The sequence below is a fragment of the Pongo pygmaeus genome, chromosome 2 (assembly GCF_028885625.2).
Source record: "Pongo pygmaeus isolate AG05252 chromosome 2, NHGRI_mPonPyg2-v2.0_pri, whole genome shotgun sequence".
Taxonomy (NCBI): domain Eukaryota; kingdom Metazoa; phylum Chordata; class Mammalia; order Primates; family Hominidae; genus Pongo; species Pongo pygmaeus.
This window is the reverse complement of record NC_085930.1, coordinates 188,791,093-188,811,867: the sequence shown is the minus strand read 5'-3', so window position 1 is coordinate 188,811,867 and position 20,775 is coordinate 188,791,093. Positions and strand designations below refer to the sequence as shown.

Below are 20,775 nucleotides of genomic sequence, written 5' to 3'. Positions count from 1 at the left end.
CCAAGGTGGGTGGATCACAAGGTCAGGAGTTCAAGACCACCCTGGCCAACATGGTGAAACTCCCTCTCTACTAAAAATACAAAAAAATTAGCTGGGTGTGGTGGTGCACACCTGTAATCCCAGCTACTCAGGAGGCTGAGGCAGGAGAATTGCTTGAACCTGGGAGGCGGAGGTTGCACTGAGTCGAGATCGCACCACAGCACTCCAGCCTGGGTGACACAGCAAGACTCCGTCTGAAAAAAATAAAATGGACAAAAAGGCCAGGCACGCCTAAAGTCCCTGCACTTTGAAAGGCCAAGGTGAGCGGATCACTTGAGCACAGAAGTTCAAGACCAGCCTGGGCAACATGGTGAAACCTAGTCGCTACAAAAAATACAAAATTAGCCGAGCATGGTGGCACTTGCCTTTGGTCCTAGCTACTTGGGTCATCCTGAGGTGGAATGATCACTTGAGCCGAGGATGCGGAAGCTGCAATGAGCCCAGATCACCTCCAGCCTGGGTGACCCCAAATCAAAAAAAAAAAAATTTAAAAAAAAGGGCAAGAGGTCTGTATAGACATTTCTCAAAGGAAGACATATGAATGGCCATTAGATATGAGAAAAAATGCTCAACCATAATTAGGGAAATGTAAACCAAAACTACATTAAGATATCATCTCACCCCTGTTAAAATGTTCATTTGAAAAAAAAGAAAAAATAACAAATGCTGGTGAGGATGTGGAGAAAGGGGAACGCTCATCCACCACTGGTAGGAATGTACAGTAGTACAACCACTATGAAGAACACCAGGAAGGTTCCTCAAAAAACTACACATAGAACTATCATACAATCCAGCAATCCCTTTGCAACCTGTGTCCATCAACAGATAAATGGATATAGAAAATGTGGTATGCATGGACAATATTATGAAAAAGAATGGGATTCTGTCCTTTGTAGCAACATGGATGGAACTGGAGGTCATTAATGTAAGTGAAATAAGCCAAGCCTAGAAAGACAAATATTGAATGTTCTCACTCATATGTGGGAGACTAAAAAATGGATCTCATGGAGGCAGAGTAGAAAGGTGGTTACAAGGCTGGGAAGGGAAGGGGAGAGTAGGAAATTCTGAAAAGTTAGTTAATGGTTGCAAGAATACATTTAGATACAAGGAATAAGTTCTAGTATTTGATAGTACAGTAGGTAAATTATAGTTAACAATAACTTATATAATAATATACTTATATATACTTCTAACTTGCTATATCTTATTTTGAAATATAACTATATTTTGAAATATGTATATTCAAATACCCTGATTTGACCATTATACATTGCATACATGTATCAAAATAGCACATTACATGTACAAGCACATTATCAATAGAAATAATAAAGTTATTTGTCGAATGAATGGCCTGTGGCTTTTCAATTCACTTGTGTGTTTAGGCAGCAAAAAATTATTTCTCCATTTGGCCTTAAGTGGAGACCCACTGGCCTGAATCTTAGGAAGCCTGGATTCATTTTTATTTTTATGAAGAATGTAAAACATACTTCTAAGATGAGATGCATTGATAAGCTGTTACAGGTTTGAATATCCTGAATGCTTATGGTAAAAAGCCATTTTGAAGGTTGAAGTGTAAATGTTTTAAATGTTTATTTTTGTAAATACTGAGCTTGTGTTTAACATCTGAGCCTCAGGTTTCTAATGTGTAAAACTCAAGAGAGTAATACTACCTCTTAAGTCATTTTGAAAATAATGTTGGGTGCAGTGGCTCAGGCCTGTAATCAGCACTTTGGGAGGTGGAGACAGGCCAATCACCTGAGGTCAGAAGTTCAAGACCAGCCTGGCCAACACAGCGAAACAGTCTTTACTGAAAAATACAAAAATTAGCCGGGTGTGGTGGTGGGTGCCTGTAATCCCAGCTACCTGGAAGGCTGAGACAAGAACTGCTTGAACTCGGGAGGCGGAGATTGCAGCCAAGATCGCGGCACTGCACTCTAGCCTGGGAGACAGTGCAAGACTTCGTCAAAAAAAAAAAAAAGAAAGTAATGTTAAAAAATGCGGTTATTTAATATAGTGTCTAGCAGACAATAAATGCTTAATAAATGACAGTCATTTTTAGCTTTTACTCACACTTTATAATCTCTGCAGGAATCACATTACCTAGTGCAACTACTTCCCCAAAAAGGGACTCTAAGGGATCCCAGAGATTGCATCTAGGGAAAGAGCGTGTGTGTGTGTGTGTGTGTGTGTGTGTGTGTGTACATGTCTGTGTGTATGTGTGTAGTTTAAAAAAGAACAATACATGGCAAAAAAAAAACCATGAAAGCATTATAAACTTTAAAATTTGTTTACTGAAAATCTGTTTATTAAGGAGTTAACGTTTTAGAGTTGGTTCAATACTTTATGGAACTTAAAATCCTGAGTTGCCCCTCAATGATACAGACATCTACAGTACAGGCTGTACAAAATACTATAATTACTGGTGCTTAACATTATTAGACTTCTTTTCTATAACTTCCATTTGTCAGGTAAATAAAACACTAACCTTTCAAAGTTGCTACAATTTCAGGAGTTCACAAATTCCTATTTCTCCAGTTTTTATTAGTACATTTTAAACCTTCTTTGGGGACTGGAAGCCAAACCCCCCAAACAAAAGCCTCAATCTGAACCAACACTGAGAGACAGTAATGTCAGAACCTCTTTTGTTTTTCACGGAGAGCAAAAATACAGAATATATTTACTAATTTATTTTCCAATAAAGAGAATATGCTTTGTATTTGGAGAAAAAAAATGCTTAATTGTCAGGAGTTGCTTTCGGAGAATGATCAATAAGTTCCTTGTCAATCGTCTCATAGTAATACCAGGGTCCATCTCCTCTCACACGCATCAATTTTCGTACTTCCAGCTCCTTTAACCTGTAACAAATGGAACAGCAATATTGAGATTCCAGCACTTCCAATTATAAATTTAATGAGCCATTTCCATAAAGGACAATCACTGGAGTCTGCTTTTATGTAAAGTATAATGTTCCTCCACAGACCCTTATGTAGGCATACATCTGGTATATATCTAAAAGCAAAATTTGGGACTTATTTTTGACTTTTATTATGTTGCTTATATAGGGAGCTATCAAACAGTTTTTTTGTTGTTTTTGTTTTTTTTTTGAGACGGAGTCTTGCACGGTTGCCCAGGTTGGAGTGCTATGGCGCAGTCTCAGCTCACTGCAACTTCTACCTCCCAGACTCAAGTGATCCTCCTGCCTCAGCCTCCCAAGTAGCTGGGACTACAGGGGCCCACCACCATGCCCAGTTAATTTTTGTATTTTTAGTAGAGACAGGGTTTCATCATGTTGGCCAGGCTGGTCTCTAACTCCTGACCTCGTGATCTGCCTGCCTTGGCCTCCCAAAGTGCTGGGATTACAGGCGTGAGCCACCGCATCCGGCCTACCAAACAGTTTTTAACACCAAAACATTACTCAAATTGATAGCGAATTCTCTCCTTCAGTGTGCCTGCACAGATCACTTTCATCCGAATTGTTACAGTGCTTTTCCTATCTTCTCACCTTTTAGATGCTAGGACAGTCATTTACAGAATGTCTACTACTATGGCCATATGCTGTGCCAGGTGTTAGGAATTAACAAATGAATAAGCCTTTTTGGAGTTTCACATCTTGTGTCCGCCTATCACCATTAGCACAGAAAACTTTTCAAGAGTAGAACTGGTTTTTTATTCACCAGCATTATACCAGGCCCGGTCAACATCAGACACTCAGTCAATATTTATAAAAACATAAATAGAAAGCAAGAAAAATCAAGATTAAGAAAAATATTCTCCAACTCTAACATCTACTTACTTGTCCTTGTCCTTCTTCACAAATTGAATAATCTCTTATTTTATACAGGTGCTTTCCCTCTTCCATATCTAAGTCTTTGCACAAACAATCACACATTCCTGAAGTAGTCCCTTCTCCATCAAACCTTTTACTTTCTGTTTTTATAGAATACATACTTTTTCATAGGACTAAAAATTTATCACAGTTAAATAAGTCACTTTATGAACCTCAACCAGCTCACTTACCCTATGGGAGATTATACACCTTTGTGAGGGTATGTTTATTGATCTTTTTTGAAGGATTAAATAACGTTCTCTTTCTTGTCTACTCTTTAGAGTATAACTATCCAAACCGTGAGTAATTAAAATATTTATCAACATGAGACTAACTGGTTAAATTATGATTAATCCACATAATGGACTACTATGTACCTGCTAAAAAGAATGAGAATCTGTATGTAGTAACATGGGAGGAGATGCTACATATGCTGTTACGTTTTAAAAAAGCAAGGTATAAAATAAGCATGTGTAGCACCTTCCTATTAAAAAATAGTAAGCTGGGAGCAGTGGCACTTCTGTAGTCCTGGCTACTCAGGAGGCTGAGGTGGGAAGGTTGCTTGAGCTCAGGAGTTCAAGTCCAGCCTGGGCAACATAGCAAGTCCCCATGTCAAATTAAAAAAAACAAAAACAAAACAAAGGACAAAAACAGGCTGGGCAAGCTGACTCATGCCTGTCATCCCAGCACTATGGGAGGCCAAGGCAGGAAGATTGCTTGAGCCCAGGAGTTCGAGATCAGCCTGGCCAACAGAGCAAGATCCCATCTCTACCAAAACAAACAAACAAAAAAAACCCCCAAACAATTAGCTGGGCATGGTGGCCAGCACCTGTGGTCCCAGCTACTCAGGAGGCTGAGGCTGGAGGATTGCTTAAGCCCAGGAGTCCGGGGCTGCAGTGAGCCATGACTGCAACATTGCACTCCAGCTCAGGCAACAGAACGAGATCCTGTCTCAAAAAAAGAAAAGGAAGACATGGGTGAATATTAAAAAAAAAATTTTGGAATTATATATTTACTGATTAAATCATCATCAGAGATCTCTGTATGACACAAAATCCCAAAAAGCTAAAGACTGTCAAACCTGACAATAATTATAAATGAGTAAATACATAGAAAGTAACTAAAACACTGATACAAAATGTACTCAAAAATTTATTAGCGGCCAGGTATGGTGGCTCATGTATGTAATCCCAGCACTTTGGGAGGCTGAGGCAGGCAGATCACTTGAGGCCAGGAGTTAAAGACCAGCCTGGCCAACATGGCAAAACCCGGTCTCTACTAAAAATACAAAAATTTGTGGGGCCTGGTGGTGGGCGCCTGTAATCCCAGCTACTCGGGAGGCTGAGGCAGAATCGCTTGAACCCGGAAGGCAGAGGTTGCAGTGAGCCGAGACCACGCCACTGTACTCCAGCCTGGGAGATAGAGCAAAACTGTCTCAAAAAAAAAAAAAAAAAAAAGAAAATGTTATTAGTTACTATTACAGTTTTGTTACCTGAAAATGTAAAAACACTTCTGTGTTGCAAAAATTTCTACACTGCCAAAAGACAATATATAGAGAAAGAAATACACACAGCCAGGTACAGTGGCTCACGCCTGTAATCTCAGCATTTTGGGAGGCCTGGAGGGTGGATCGCTTGAGCCCAGGTGTTTGAGACCAGCCTGGGCAACATGGTGAAACCATGTCTCTACAAAAAATACAAAAATTAACTGGGCATGGTGTCACGCACCTGTAATCTTGGCTACTAGGGAGGCTTGGGTGGGAGGACAGCTTGAACCCAGGAGACCAAGGCTGCAGTGAGTCAAGATCATGCCACTGTACTCCAGCCTGGGCAACAGAGCAAGACTTTGTCTCGGGGGGGAAAAAAAAAAAAAAAAAAGAAAGAAAAGAAATACACACAACTAATAGATATTTAAAAACTACTCAACTTTACAAAGAAATATAAAATTGAAATGATGAGGTAACATTTTTCAATTACCGTATCAGCAAAAATGTTTCACTTTGATAAATTCCATTACAGAGAAACATGGAAAACTGAAACATGGAAACTGATGAAGAAACAACTGGTGCAACTTTTTGGAGAACAGTTGGCAATATCTACCCAAAGTTTAAAAGCATGTGCTATTTGGCTTATTAATGCCACTTCCAGAAATTTATTTTCCAGATATGTTACATAAATATGCAAACAATATGGGGGAAAATTAAACACAGCAGTATGTATAATAGCAAAAAACTTGGAAAGAACCCAAGTACCAGCAATAGGGGACTGATTAAAAAAACACAGGCACTCCAAGTCAATCCTAAGCCAAAAGAACAAAGCTGGAGGCATCATGCTACCTGACTTCAAACTATACTACAAGGCTACAGTAACCAAAACAGCATGGTACTGGCACCAAAACAGAGACACAGACCAATGGAACAGAACAGAGCCCTCAGAAATAATGCCGCATATCTACAACTATCTGATCTTTGACAAACCTGACAAAAACAAGAAATGGGGAAAGGATTCCCTATTTAATAAATGGTGCTGGGAAAACTGGCTAGCCATATGTAGAAAGCTGAAACTGGATCCCTTCCTTACACCTTATACAAAAATTAATTTCAAGATGGATTAAAGACTTACATGTTAGACATAAAATCATAAAAACCCCAGAAGAAAATCTAGGCAATACCACTCAGGACATAGGCATGGGCAAGGACTTCATGTCTAAAACACCAAAAGCAATGGCAACAAAAACCAAAATTGACAAATGGGATCTAATTAAACTAAAGAGCTTCTGCACAGCAAAAGAAACTACCATCAGAGTGAACAGGCAACCTACAGAATGGGAGAAAATTTTTGCAATATACTCATCTGACAAAGGGCTAATATCCAGAATCTACAATGAACTCCAACAAATTTACAAGAAAAAAACAAACAACCCCATCAAAAAGTGGGTGAAGGATATGCACAGACACTTCTCAAAAGAAGACATTTATGCAGCCAAAAGACACATGAAAAAATGCTCATATCACTGGCCATCAGAGAAATGCAAATCAAAACCACAATGAGATACCATCTCACACCAGTTAGAATGGCGATCATTAAGAAGTCAGGAAACAACAGGTGCTGGAGAGGATGTGGAGAAACAGGAACACTTTTACACTGTTGGTGGGACTGTAAACTAGTTCAACCATTGTGGAAGTCAGTGTGGCGATTCCTCAGGGATCTAGAACTAGAAATAACCATTTGACCCAGCAATCTCATTACTGGGTATATATCCAAAGGATTATAAATCATGCTGCTATAAAGACACATGCACACGTATGTTTATTGTGGCACTATTCAGAATAGCAAAGACTTGGAACCAACCCAAATGTCCAACAATGATAGACTGGATTAAGAAAATGTGGCACATATACACCATGGAATACTATGCAGCCATAAAAAATGATGAGTTCATGTCCTTTATAGGGACATGGATGAAGCTGGAAACCATCATTCTTAGCAAACTATCGCAAGGACAAAAAACCAAACACTGCATGTTCTCAGTCATAGGTGGGAATTGAACAATGAGAACACATGGACACAGGAAGGGGAACATCACACACTGGGGCCTGTTGTGGGGTGGGTGGAGGGAGGAGGGATAGCATTAGGAGATATACCTAATGTTAAATAACGAGTTAATGGGTGCAGCACACCAACATGGCACACGTATACATATGTAACTAACCTGCACGTTGTGCACATGTACCCTAAAACTTAAAGTATAATAAAAAAAAAAAAAAAAAACAGGCACTCAGCACCATAAGAGAGGGGAAAAAAATATATGTCTAGCTTTTTAATATGTATATAAAATATAATATATAAGAAAGAAAATCCACATAGCTTTCCATAACAGCATATATCCCTTTCTTTTTAATGGCCACATTATATATTTCACTGGATGGATATATCCATCCATCTGCTTCCCAGCTGGGGCAACAGAGCAAGACTTCCACTCTAAAAAAAAAATTCAAAAATTTAAAAAAGAACTCCTTTTATATCTCCTAATAGTCTCCTTGTCACCAGTTTATAATTTTCACTTCAAACAAGCTAATTCTATCTTTATCCGTTGTTTTTTTTTGAGACGGAGTCTCGCACTGTCACCCAGGCTGCAGTGCAGTGGCATGGTCTCGGCTCACTGCAACCTCTGCTTCCCAGGTTGAAGTGATTCTTCTGCCTCAGCCTCTTGAGTAGCTGGGATTACAGGCACGTACCACCACGCCCGGCTAATTTCTGTAGCCTCCCAAAGTGCTGGGATTACAGGTGTGAGCCACTGCATCCGGACGTATCTTTATCCTTTTACATAAAGCATCCTATAGTGCTGAAATATTAATAGTTTTATTAATTTTTTCTGGTGGTTTGCAACCTTAGGAAGATTTTCTTTCCCACCTACCCCCTCTTTTTTCCTACCGTAATTCAGCCGTTTCAGCTTCAATCTGAAGGACGGCCATTGTTCTTTCATATATCTTTTCAGGACTATCATAGAAATTACGGGCAATCCATCTCGATATGGGATGCTACAACAGAAAATTCGTTTAATATTAGTCCATTTCTGAATAATACTTTGCTTTTCTAGTTGACTATTCTTTAAAATGATCATTTCAGTTAGATAAACCAGTAACATCTACTATGTAACTAATATACATATATATAAAATAATTTTAACAGATCAGGTGGATACTATTTTTGTCCGCATTTTAAACATAAGTGAATTGCACAAAGTTACGTAGCTAATAAATGGCAGCACCTGAACTCAAACCAGGTCTGTCTGACTCCAAAGCTGTGTACTCTTTTCCATTACACTATGCTGAGTATCTTAGGTGGCAGATTCAGAAGACAAACCCAAGTTTTGGTAATTCAAAATTGGAGCTCTTTGCACCAGTTAGCATAAACGAACTAAGTGTAAGGTCTGCCTTAAGATTTAATGGTTTAAGATTTATATTTAAAATATAATTCATTCAGATAATAAAACATGATGGGACATACTCTATTCAAGGCTCACAATAACACTTGTAAAAACAAGTAACAAAATTAATTTTGGATTTTGGTAGCAGTGGCAGTATGGTATAATGACCAACAGTTCAGGCTCTGGAGTCAAAGTTGCCTGGGTTGAAATAGTGACCCTATCTAGACAGGTCACTTAACTCTTTTAGCCTCAGTTTCTTCATCTCCAAAGAGGGAATAATAATAGTACATTTTACATGGGATGAAATAATAAATATTTGTAAAACACTCAGCACAGTACCTGTTCAGAGTAGGTGCTCAATAAATGACAGCTAGCAATAACATTGGTGAAATCTTTCCTAAGGCATTTAACTTAAGATAAATTATGTTACTCTGTTAGGCTGAGAACACACTGCAATCACTCTTTAAAAAATTGTAAAGCTTAAAATGATTTTTCAAAAAATGAAGTACCAAAACTCGTTGTTTATAAAAAGTATGCAAAAAATGTATCTGCTTGATATAAAAAATGAAATATAAAACTCTATCATGGCTGGACACAGTGGCTCACACCTTTAATCCCAGGACTTTGGGAGGCCGAGGTAGATGGATCACTTGAGGCCAGGAGTTCGAGAAAAGCCTGGCCAACATGGTGAAATCCTGTCTCTACTAAAAATACAAAAATTAGCCAGGAGTGGCAGCACACACCTGTGATCCCAGCAAAATGGGAGGCTGAGGCATGAGGATTGCTTGAATGCGGGAGGCAGAAGTTGCAGTGAGCCGAAATCGTGCCACTGCACTCCAGCCTGGGCGACAGAGCGAGATGCTGTCTCAAAAAAAACAAAACAAAAAACCTGACTATATCATAATTGCTGAATTAAGACATTAACTAGTGCGCTGACAAGGCATGTAACAGTATGTAATTGTCAATGTCCTATACAAACCTTATAATATTCCCAGTGTTCTGGGATATAGCCTTCTGGAATTTCTGCTAGTTCAGCTTGACCTAATAAGAAAAAATGGTTATGTTCAACTTTAGCATGAGGAGTTTATAAAATTAATTATTCACCATTAAAGTAAGAAACCAACTCCTTGTGGTTTTAAAGGATTCTTTAAAAAACGTGTACCAATGAAGATATCTAGTATTTTTAATTCACTTTAATCTGGTTGAAAATCAATTCATTTGTCAGACATTTTTAGACAGCTCTCTGTGTAAGGCATTATTTATAGGTATTCCATGAGTTTCTCATTTTGTTTTTATATACTGTAACAAGATATAATAAAAGACATATTATTCCTTCTGGTCTTCCCTATACCTATGATACAAAACATTTTAGGATTCAAGCTGTTAGAAGTACTTTGAACAAAATTTCCCATGAAAATCTAATGTTTACTGTCATTGACATTTTCATTCTTTGTAAGAGATTATAGTTTGTTTTTTTTTTTTGTGGGGGACAGAGTCTCACTCTGTTGCCCGGGCTGGAGTGTAATGGCACCATCTCAGCTCACTGCAACCTCCACCTCCTGGGTTCAAGCCATTCTCCTGCCTCAGCCTCCCTAGTAGCTAGGATTACAGGTGCCTGCCACCACGACCGGCTAATTTTTTGTATTTTTAGTAGAGATGGGGTTTCACTATGTCAGCCAGGCTGGTCTCGAACCCCTGACCTCATGATCTGCCCGCCTCGGCCTCCCAAAGTGCTGGGATTACAGGCGTGAGCCACTGTGCCCGGCCGAGGATTATAGTTTTATATGTTCTAGGATGGATTAAAAAATTCTTAGTTCAGATTGAGATTTGGTTATTTTAAGATAAACTGCCATGCTTATGCTTATTTAATTATTTAAAGAGCTTTTCATTACAATATCCATAATTTCTTTTTTATATTAATGTACATATGTTTAAAAATTTTTCCAATCTGGTGCTGCTGGCAGGGGATGGAAGTGACTTACCAATGAACACATTCACCAGAGTTATGAAAATTGCTACTGGAATCCCAGTCAATGCAATGTAGAATCTCTAAGATAAAAAATAAAAAAGTGTTTCTCATGACCATTTCGTAACTCTCCCCACACACAAATCATCCTCATGATATGATTTCCTCATATTTCTTATAAAATAAACTTGCCAAATTGGGCATACAGTTACCAAATTATTGATTTCTGTGATTTTACTTTTTGGTAAAGCAATGCCATGAAAGAAAATAATACACTTTTGTTAAGAACAAAAGTGTAAAAACATCAGGGTGATTTCTACCACTAAACAGGATTTGAGCTGGTCATAACAAGAAAAGTAAGGGCTCAACCAAGGAGATGAAAAAGGTCATTAAACACAATGGAAGGGCAAGAGAAAGTTTTAAGGTCAGTACTCAAATGATGATTCAGAGCTTTATCTACCATGGCAGATGGTCCAGACAATCTCCCATTTTCTAAGCCTCTACTTTGTTCCTATAGAGCCTTCAGACAGAAATACAGTCAGCATTCTAAATAAGCAATGTAATTATATTATTGCTAAATTAAGATTGCACTATAGATCCCGGTTACTCTCTGAAATCAATGTTCTTGAACAACATATAAATATAAAATCATATCCCAAAATAATGTAGCTCCTTTATTTAAGCAAGTCTTTCAACAAGTTCTTTGGTAATTTAAAGAATATTTTAGTTACAGGAACATAGATTCTATTTCGAAACGCCATAATCTTCAGAAGAAAGGAATGGTTCAAGTTTTACCTCCATTTAGTGTAAATCCTTTTGTGAAGAAGGAAAGCTTCATTAATTTAAAGAGAAATTCAATAACAAATCAGACTTTACAGTCTCAGTATCTTCTACAGAAAGAAATATAAATTTACAAAATAAAATATTTCCTAAAATGAAAGATGTTTTCTAAAGAGGCAAAAATTTTTTCCCTGTTACATGCAAAGACTTTAATTCAACAAAAAATTTAAACTTACCAATAACTTCAAAAAACGCCTGTCATAGAATCTAGAAGGTCTGATGAAAAACAGTCTTTTCCCATGGGCTCCACTGTGCCGAACAGGAGCTGGAAATATTGAATTCCCCTGTTTTATACAAGGTTCATATGGGTATACTGTTACATTCTGAGTTAAAATCAGATTATAAAAAAAATACAAGAATCCTTTTGTAGCTCATAAGCAGGATGACTGGGTTTTCACACTCATGTGTGAGATGTGCCTCCCTCAAACCTTGTTATGAGGTAGGCACATTACCCATCTGACATGAAACAAAAAGAAAATATACATTCTTAGATGTTTAATATGAGTTAAGATTTTAAAATGTCTTATTTGAGTAATAAGGCCAGGTCAGATAGGATATCTTTAAACAAAGATGGATCTACTGTTCTAAAGCATAACTTTCCTCATTTTAATTCAAAGTTAAAGTATCTAAATAATCATTTTAATTTGTTTCAATAGCAGGCAGGGAGGTTAGGTACTTAATGAGCTACTCATCTGTGTCTCCTCTGCAACAAATATTTGCTAATGCTGCAAAAGAAATAGATTTAATTTAAATTATTCCATTATGCCATTTCACATGACACATTATCTGTATTATATGTATTATTATGCTGCAAAATAGATGGAAAGGACCAGCCGTACTTATTCAACGAATCACCAGCAGGAATTAGAACTTGTTATCAAACTACACACTCTAAAATATCTTGATAAAATCACGTGGTAAACCATTCCTGATTAAGAATATCCTCTTCAAGTCTCCCCCCTGCCAGAATTTAATCAAGCCTTGCTGGAAGTAAACTGAGGCAAAATTTCACTTCTGGATCCTTTTTTTACATTCTTCCTCTTGAAGGTCTGCAAGGATTACTAGAGGCATTCCAAGCCCTTTCCATTGGGAACAGGAAAGGATCTAGCTGTTACTTAGAAACTGAAGGTTCCTATGTTTTCACTGTGTAACTACTCTCAAGGATATTTTGCATGTGAGTCACTGTAGAATAAAAAACTTTAATTTCCCATTAAAGGAATTTCAGTCATAATAGATGTCAGAAAGATCTGAATCTTTTGTTCATGTTTAATGTCTGGAATGCTGACCCCTCTCCTGAAATCTATGTTAGGCCCAGATAACATCTTATCTTCCAAGATGCAAACATTTTTCCCAACCACACCAGATCTTTCCTACTTTTGAATTACTGTACGTTATTGTGACGTGTATATTTGTGTTCACTGCTGCCACTTTTAAGTATAAATATCTTGAAAGCAGGAACTATCTTCTTAATTTTGGTAACACCTGCAGCAGCCTGCAGTGAGTTTGGGAGGCTGATTCACAAGAGAATTAGAAACTGGCATGAATTTACTACATATAATTCTTATTACTAAGGCTTTTTAAATAACAAGATTAGAGAATTTGACAAAGTAAGTATGGACTTCAGCAAATCATCTGAAACATACATAATTTTTTTTGTGGACTAGATGAAGAAAACTGGTTGGATGACAGTACAAAGTACTCATTAGTTCAATACATATTTAATTGCATACGATGTACAGATCCTATATACGGTCTAAGAGGGATATAGATCTTGCTGGGAGAAATACACACTACACAAATAATTACAAATCTGTAAGGGTAACAAGGGAAAGAAATAGGATACAGTGGCCCAGAAGAAAAGTTCCTATTTAGACAAGATGGGGGGGTTGGGAAGAGGGGACATTATAAGCTGAGAGAAAGAGAAAGTTAGAGAAATTTGTAATGGGTACTTGATTGACTGTAACCAAAAGGTACTGATTAACTACTGCAGTAACCTGGCAAAGGGATCTCTCAAAAGCCCTGCAGCATCAAGGTTTTTATGAATGGCTTAGATGAGGTGGATACAGCATTCCTGACTTGTCGAGTCTTAGAAACACAAAGCCACTGCTACAAGAGTGGCTAAGACACTGATGAAACGGGGTCCCAAAAGAGTCTTTACACACATTACAAAAGGCTGAATCCAAAAGGATTCAACATAATAAGGTAAGTGGAAGTTCTGCCTGGAACTCTCAGAAATTTAGTTGCTCACAAAAAAGCCAAAGGCCAATTCAGTCTTAATCTGATACACTAGAAGTACAGCGTCAAAACAGAATGATCTTCCCTGTCCCTTAAACCCTGACTACACCTGCAGAAATGTGTCCATTCAAGAGCATACTCTTTTAGAGGGACAATCTATTTTCAGCTTAGTATTGGTTTGGTGCAAAAGTAATTGCAGTTTTTGCAACTGAAAGTAATTGCGGTTTTTGGCCGGGCGCGGTGGCTCACGCCTGTAATCCCAGCACTATGAGAGGCCGAGGTGGGCGGATCACGAGGTCAGGAGATTGAGCCCAACCTGGCTAACACGGTGAAACGCTGTCTCTACCAAAAATACAAAAAAATAGCTGGGTGTGGTGGCAGGCACCTGTAGTCCCAGCTACTTGGGAGGACACAGGAGAATGGCCTAAGTAAACCCAGGAGGCGGAGCTTGCAGTGAGCCTAGATCGTGCCACTGCACTCTAGCCTGGGCGACAGAGTGACACTTCGTCTCAAAAAGCAAAAAAAAAATGTTTAATGCACTTAGTAATGTGAACTGCTTGCTTTGTTTACACATATTACCCAATTATTAAACAATTAGTCATGTCATTAAAAGTCCTAGATAACTTATTGTTTCAAAGTACATTTCACAGCATGTAACTTTTTTTTTTTTTCCCAGAGACAAGGTTTTTTGCTATGTTACTCAAGCTGGTCTCAAACTCCTGGGATCGAGAGATCCTCCCACCTTCAGCTTGTGGAGTAGCTAGGATTACATCACGCACCACCACAACCGACTTGCCCTTAACTCTTTTTAAATGTTTTGAGCCTTCATGATTTTTGATGTAGTAGGGCTATCTGCTTAAATCTAAAAATATTAGTGTGTAACCAGGAATGGTGGTGCGTGCTTGTACTCCCAGCTACTCAGGTGGCTGAGGTGTGAGGATCACTTGAGCCCAGGAGTTTGAGGTCAGCCTGAGCAACATAGCTAGACCCTTCCCTCTCAAAAAAAAAATTAAATTATTAGGGTGAATATTGCTTACAATGAGGTGACTACCAGGATTTCTGGAACCCTGATTCTCCTGACACCAAAAATAGGCATCTTTCACTGCTCTCTAAAGCCTAAAATTTCTCCATTAAGTATTCATTAGTTTCATAGGCCCAAGGCTTCAATGACTAATTTTTAAAAATGCAAATAGCCTCAGAAAAGTTATTAAGCCTTTGATGACTGAGATTTTTATAAGAATTGAATAAGATCATGTGCGAACTTTTTGTGTGTTAAAGACAACAACTGGGCCGGGCACAGTGGCTCACACCTGTAATCCCAGCACTTTGGGAAGCTGAGGGGGGCGGATCACCTGAGGTCAGGAGCTCGAGACCAGCCTGGCCAACATGGTGAAACCCCGTCTCTACTAATAATACAAAAAATTAGCCAGGCCTGTGATCCCAGCTACTTGGGAGGCTGAGGCAAGAGAATCGCTTGAACCCAAGAGGCGGAGATTGTGGTGAACCAGGATCGTGCCACTACACTCCAGCCTGGGTGACAGCGAGACTCCGTCTCAAGAAAAAAAAAAAAAAAAGACAACAACTGAAAATTGGTCATTTTCTTTCCCTCATTCCCAGTAAAGGGCACCACCATCTCAATTACCTTGGATAAAAAATCTCAATCGTCTTCCTTGTATCTATGCTTCATTCATCATTTGCCAAGGCCTCTTGATTCTAAGGGTTAAATTCTCCATTTCATTCCATGCCTTCTTTACTTTACTGACCTAGGTAATCAACATCCCCTATAAGCCATCCTATATTCAGAAGCATCTTCCTATAACACACTCCTGATATTGCTCTTCTGCTACAACACTCTGTTGCCTACAAAATCAAATGAAGATACTTTGGCTTTGTAGTCAGTTCCTCCCCTCCCCCAATTTGGTCCCAACTTTCCTTTATTTGCCTTTTCTCCCAACACCTACCTACCCACCCCAAGAGTCACATATCCAATAAAAAAAACTCAACCTTTACTTTTCTGCCAGTTCCACCTATTAAAACTATCCCTATAATTCAGTTAAAATGCCCCATCTATTCCATGTCTGGATTAACTCCACAGCACTGTTTATACATCCATATTAATACTCTTCACATTTTTAAAAACCATAATTTATGCATATCAGTCTTCAATTATAAATTAAATTTACCTGCAGCTGAGGGGAGAATTTAGCTCATTTCTGGAATTACGCCATCTTTGATATTTAATAAATAATTTAATTAAACAGAATAGCTTTATCTGCTAATTTTCTGAGAAAGGTTTACAGAGGGTGATGAAGAACATGACAGCACTAGATTTTTAGGAAGGATGAGGCTATAGGAATTTGTAGAAGGCTAATCCCAGGACTTCAAAGGCACAGGCAAAAAAAGAAAAACTAGACAAACTGGACTTCATGAAAATTTTAAAATTTTGTGTCTGAAAGGATGCTATCAGCAGAGTAAAAAGGCAACCCACAGAATGGGAGAAAATATATGTAAATCATATATCTGATAAGGGATTGATTTCAGAACACACAGAAAACTCAACAACAACAACAAAAAACCAAACAATCCAATTTAAAAACAGGCTGGGCATGGTGGCTCATTCCTGTAATCCCAGCACTTTGGGAGGCTGAGGTGGGGAATTTCTTGAGCCCAGGAGTTTGAAACTAGCCTGGTCAACATAGCAAGATCTCATCTCTACAAAAAACTTAAAAAATTAGCCGGGTGTGGTGGTGTGCACCTGTCATCCCAGCTACTCAGGAGGCTGAGGCGAGAGGATCACCTGTGTCTAGGAGGTTGAGGCTACAGTGAGCTATGATTGCGCCACTGCGCTTCAGCCTGGGTGACAGAGCAAGATCCTGTCAAAAATAAACAAACAAATAAATAAAATAGGCAAATAGCCTGGCAGAGTGGCATGTACCTGTAGTCTCAGCTACTTGAGAGGCTGAAGCAGGATTGCTTGAGTCCAGGAGTTCAAGTTCGGCATGGGCAACATTAGGGAGACCTCACACTCAAGTTAAAAAATAATCATATAATAAATTATAAGCAAAGGATTTCAACAGACATTTCTCTAAAGAAGATATATATACAAATGGCCAAGAAGCACATGAAAAGATGCTCAACAAAACTAATTAGAGAAATGCAAATCAAAACTACCATGATATCATCACATACCCATCAGAATAGCTACTATCAAAAAACCAGAAAATAACAAGTGTCAGTGAGAATATGGAGGAATTGGAATCTTTGTACGCTGTTGGTAAACAAAGGAATGTAAAATGGTATTGTTGCTATGGAAAATAGCATGAGGGTTCCTCAAAAAATTAGAAACAGAATTACCATATTGTGGAATCCTAGTAAGATACATAAGCAACAAGGAAGGGGCCCCAGGTGGAGGAAAGCAATTCTGCTGAGACACGGCTAATCACAGGCAACCCACAGGCACAACATCCTGTTCCCAAATACCTCGTTCACCACACAGTCCCAGTAGAATGACCTTATCCGCGCATCTTCTCTGCTCACAGCCCCTTCGGTAGGACCCTATAAAACTTCCTTCCAGTGCCTGACTCTGCAGATAGCCCCTTCTCTGCTGTGCTGCCCATTGTTCTCTTGCAACTCTTTGTATTTTCTCTAATAAATCTGTCCTCTTTACCTATGACTGTCTTGGTAAATTCTTTTACCATCCACAATGCCAGTCCCAGCCAATAACACCCATGACACACACGACCCAGCAATTACACTTCTGCAGATATACCCACAAGAATTGAAAGCAGGGTCTCAGAAGAGATATTTGTACATCCATGTTCACGGAAACATTATTCACAACACAAGTCATACTCAATGTCACTGATAAGTTCTTGGAAACTGCGACTTTAAGTGAAACCACATACAGCAGGTCCTTAGACAACATCACTTCCTTCTTTATTATAGGTTTTGACGGTCGCAGTTTCAAGAGCCAATGATGTTAAGTGAAGCTTTACAGTAATTAAAATCTGCAAGTGCTTCGGTGTAGTGGCTCACAGCTGTAATCCCAACACTTTAAGAGGCCAAGACAGGTGGATCACTTGAGGACAGGCGTTCGAAAGAATTCTTAACAGAACCCATTTAGGATTAAACAAGTTTTATTGTGGGTCTGAAGAAACTCCCCAGGCCTCCACAAACAAGTTTACTGGAGGTCTGAAGGAACTTCCCAAACCTCCGTGATTTAGCAGGAGACAAGATAAGGGTAATCACCCCAGCACCTGGACCAATTTAAATTAAGTAAATTTACTAAGGCTCCAGAGGAAGGTCCTGAGGACTCAGACCTTAATTACAGATTTAAAATAGTCACTTTTGTCTTTAGATGAGTGCACACTTACATGTAGACATATAGCTTAAAAGGTCTACAAGCTCTGGAAAACTGTAATTTTAAGTTGGTCTGGCGATAATTTCCAGGACTTCTCCCTGTAACCGGTTACAGGAATAAAAACTCTCTTCCGGCACGGCGTGGTGGCTCATGTCTGTAATCCCAGCACTTTGGGAGGCCAAGGCGGGCGGATCACCAGAGGTCAGGAGTTCAAGACCAGCCTGGCCAACATGGTGAAACCCCATCTCTACTAAAAATACAAAAAATTAGCCAGGCATGGAGGTGTGCACCTGTAATCCCAGGATTACAGGAGGCTGAGGCAGGAGAATTGCCTGAACCCAGGAGGCAGAGGTTGCTGTGTGAGCCAAGATCACACCACTGCACTCCAGCCTGGGCAAAGAGTGAGACTCTGTTTCAAACAAAAAACAAAAAAAAACAAAAACTCTCTTCCTCCTCAGCTCCCCAGTTCATCTGCATCTCATTATTGGACGGCAAGAAATAGCAGCCTGACCCTCAGTTTGATACGAGAACACCGGAAGCCAGGGGTTGCAGTGAGCCAAGATGGTGCCACTGCACTCTAGCCTGGAAGACAGAGCAAGATTCTGTCTCAAAAAAACAAAACAAAAAACAAAAAACAAAAAACCTAGAAGCAACCCAATTGACAGATGATGGATAAGCAAAATGGGGTAAACACATACAATGGACAACGGACAATTCAGCTTTAAAAAGGAAGGAAATTCTGACATATGCTACAACATAAATATGCCTTGGGGATATTATGCTAAGTGACAGACAAATATTATATGATTCTACTTACATGAGAAATAGAGTAGTCAAAATCATAAAGACAGACAGCAGAATGGTGGTTACCAGGGGCTACATGGAAGGGCAATGGAGAGTTATTGTTTAACGGATACAGAGTTTTAGTTTTACCATATGAAAAAAGTTCTGGAGTTGGATGATGGTGATGGTTGCATAGCATTAGGAATGTATTCAATACCACTGAACGGTGCACTTAAAAATGGTTAAAATAGTAAATGTTATGTGTACTTTACCACAATTTTTTTAAAGGCTATTGCTGCCAGGCACTGTTTATTTTTTCCACTCACTCTTCACAACTACCTTTTGAGGCAGGTTAAAACTCTCATCTTTTTTAAAGAGGAGGAAATGCAGGTTATGGGCAATTAGGTGTCTTCCACTTTAGCTTCCAAGATGTGATGATCACAGACATGGCTTCTGAATTCTAGAGCCAGAATTTGAGGATAGGCAGTCTACTTCCAGAAAAAAACAAAACAAGACAGGTTCTCTACTACATTAGAGCTTACATTCTTGTAGGGACAGATATAAATAACCATGTAAGAGATTAAAAGCTTTCGTATCACAGTGACAGATGCAAAATACCTTTGAAAGCAGGTACACAGCTGAAAACACAGTAACCTTTAGTAAAGATAGCTATTAGATCCTTCCCTGCTCTGATTGGAAAGGGTGCAGAACACGGTAACGATCCTTTGAGAACCCCAAGAAAGGGCAATAATGTAGAAAGAGAAACTGGGGGTGAAATTTTGCTGCAGTTTATATCCAGCTAGATTTGATTAAATACTACCAGAGCGAGTATTTGAAGGATTTGTATTTGGCTATATGAGAATATCTGTAATCAGAAATGGCTTATAAAGGGATTTTCATAAAGGAATGTGAGCATATGTAGTTTTGTAACAAGTTCAAATTCCTGCTGGAAATTTGTTAAATACCACTGGTTCTTTGCATCATGTTTCCAGCAAATCCCTATGTACATTGCCTCATCCTGTGGAGTGGCATAATTCAAATTAAACTGGGAGAACAGGGGTAAAAACAGAACAAGATATTTTGAGGCTGGAGACAACTTTCTGACTTTAAGTGTTTCACTTCCTCTTTACCTGCTTCTATTGCACAGGGCAAATAGCTTACAGTATATATTTAATGAAGAGGATTAAATACATACTTTAAACCCTTAAAATGATGCTTGAGGTCAGGTGGGGTGGCTCACACCTGTGATCTCAGCACTTTGGGAGGCCCAGGCGGGTGGATCATGAGGTCAGGAATTCAAGACCAGCCTGGCCAACACGATGAAACCCCATCTCTACTAAAAACACAAAAAATTAGCCAGGCATGGAGGCGTGCAACTGTAATCCCAGCTATTCAAGAGGCTGAGGCAGGAGAATCTCCTGAACCCAGGAGGTGGAGGTTGCAGTGACCCAAGATCACGCCACTGCACTCCAGCCTGGGCAACAGAGCAAGATTCCGTCTTGAAAAAAAAATAAATAAAAAAGGATGCTTGACACGTAACAGGTGCTCAGTAAATGTTGGCTGTCATTATTATTTAGTGACACATTATTTAATAATTGAGTCGGTTTCCTCATCTGTAAAATGAAAATAACATTGTAATTTCTTTGCAGTCTTTGAGATAATAAAGTACACTGAATATCAAGCATTTGATCTCTGCTATGATTATTCACACCGCCATGATGCAACTCACTGTCTCCAAGGGGGTCCAAATAGCCCTATTAAGACTGTATTGGTCAGGTGCAGTGGCTTATGCCT

The 20,775-nt window shown here is 39.0% G+C and overlaps 1 protein-coding gene and 1 non-coding gene across 3 annotated transcripts in view; one reads left to right on the top strand and one right to left on the bottom strand.

Moving 5' to 3' along the window:
- Window positions 1–2,310: 2,310 nt before the first annotated feature.
- Window positions 2,311–20,775, bottom strand: part of NDUFB5 (NADH:ubiquinone oxidoreductase subunit B5) — a 19,860-nt gene continuing 1,395 nt past the window's right edge. Inside the window, exons 2-6 of one of the 2 annotated variants that reach the window (XM_054479440.2) lie at window positions 11,780–11,868; window positions 10,780–10,846; window positions 9,777–9,838; window positions 8,302–8,408; window positions 2,311–2,897 (exon numbers count right to left, since the gene is read on the bottom strand). In XM_054479440.2, coding sequence (XP_054335415.1) covers window positions 2,777–2,897; window positions 8,302–8,408; window positions 9,777–9,838; window positions 10,780–10,846; window positions 11,780–11,868 — 446 coding nt within the window. In that variant the 3' untranslated portion in view covers window positions 2,311–2,776. The remainder of the gene's footprint in view (window positions 2,898–8,301; window positions 8,409–9,776; window positions 9,839–10,779; window positions 10,847–11,779; window positions 11,869–20,775) is intronic. The other variant, XM_054479441.2, reaches the window with a different exon arrangement.
- On the top strand, window positions 11,962–12,065 carry LOC129034439 (small nucleolar RNA U13). The gene has a single exon (XR_008501914.1). It is a non-coding gene; the product is annotated as a small nucleolar RNA U13 (small nucleolar RNA).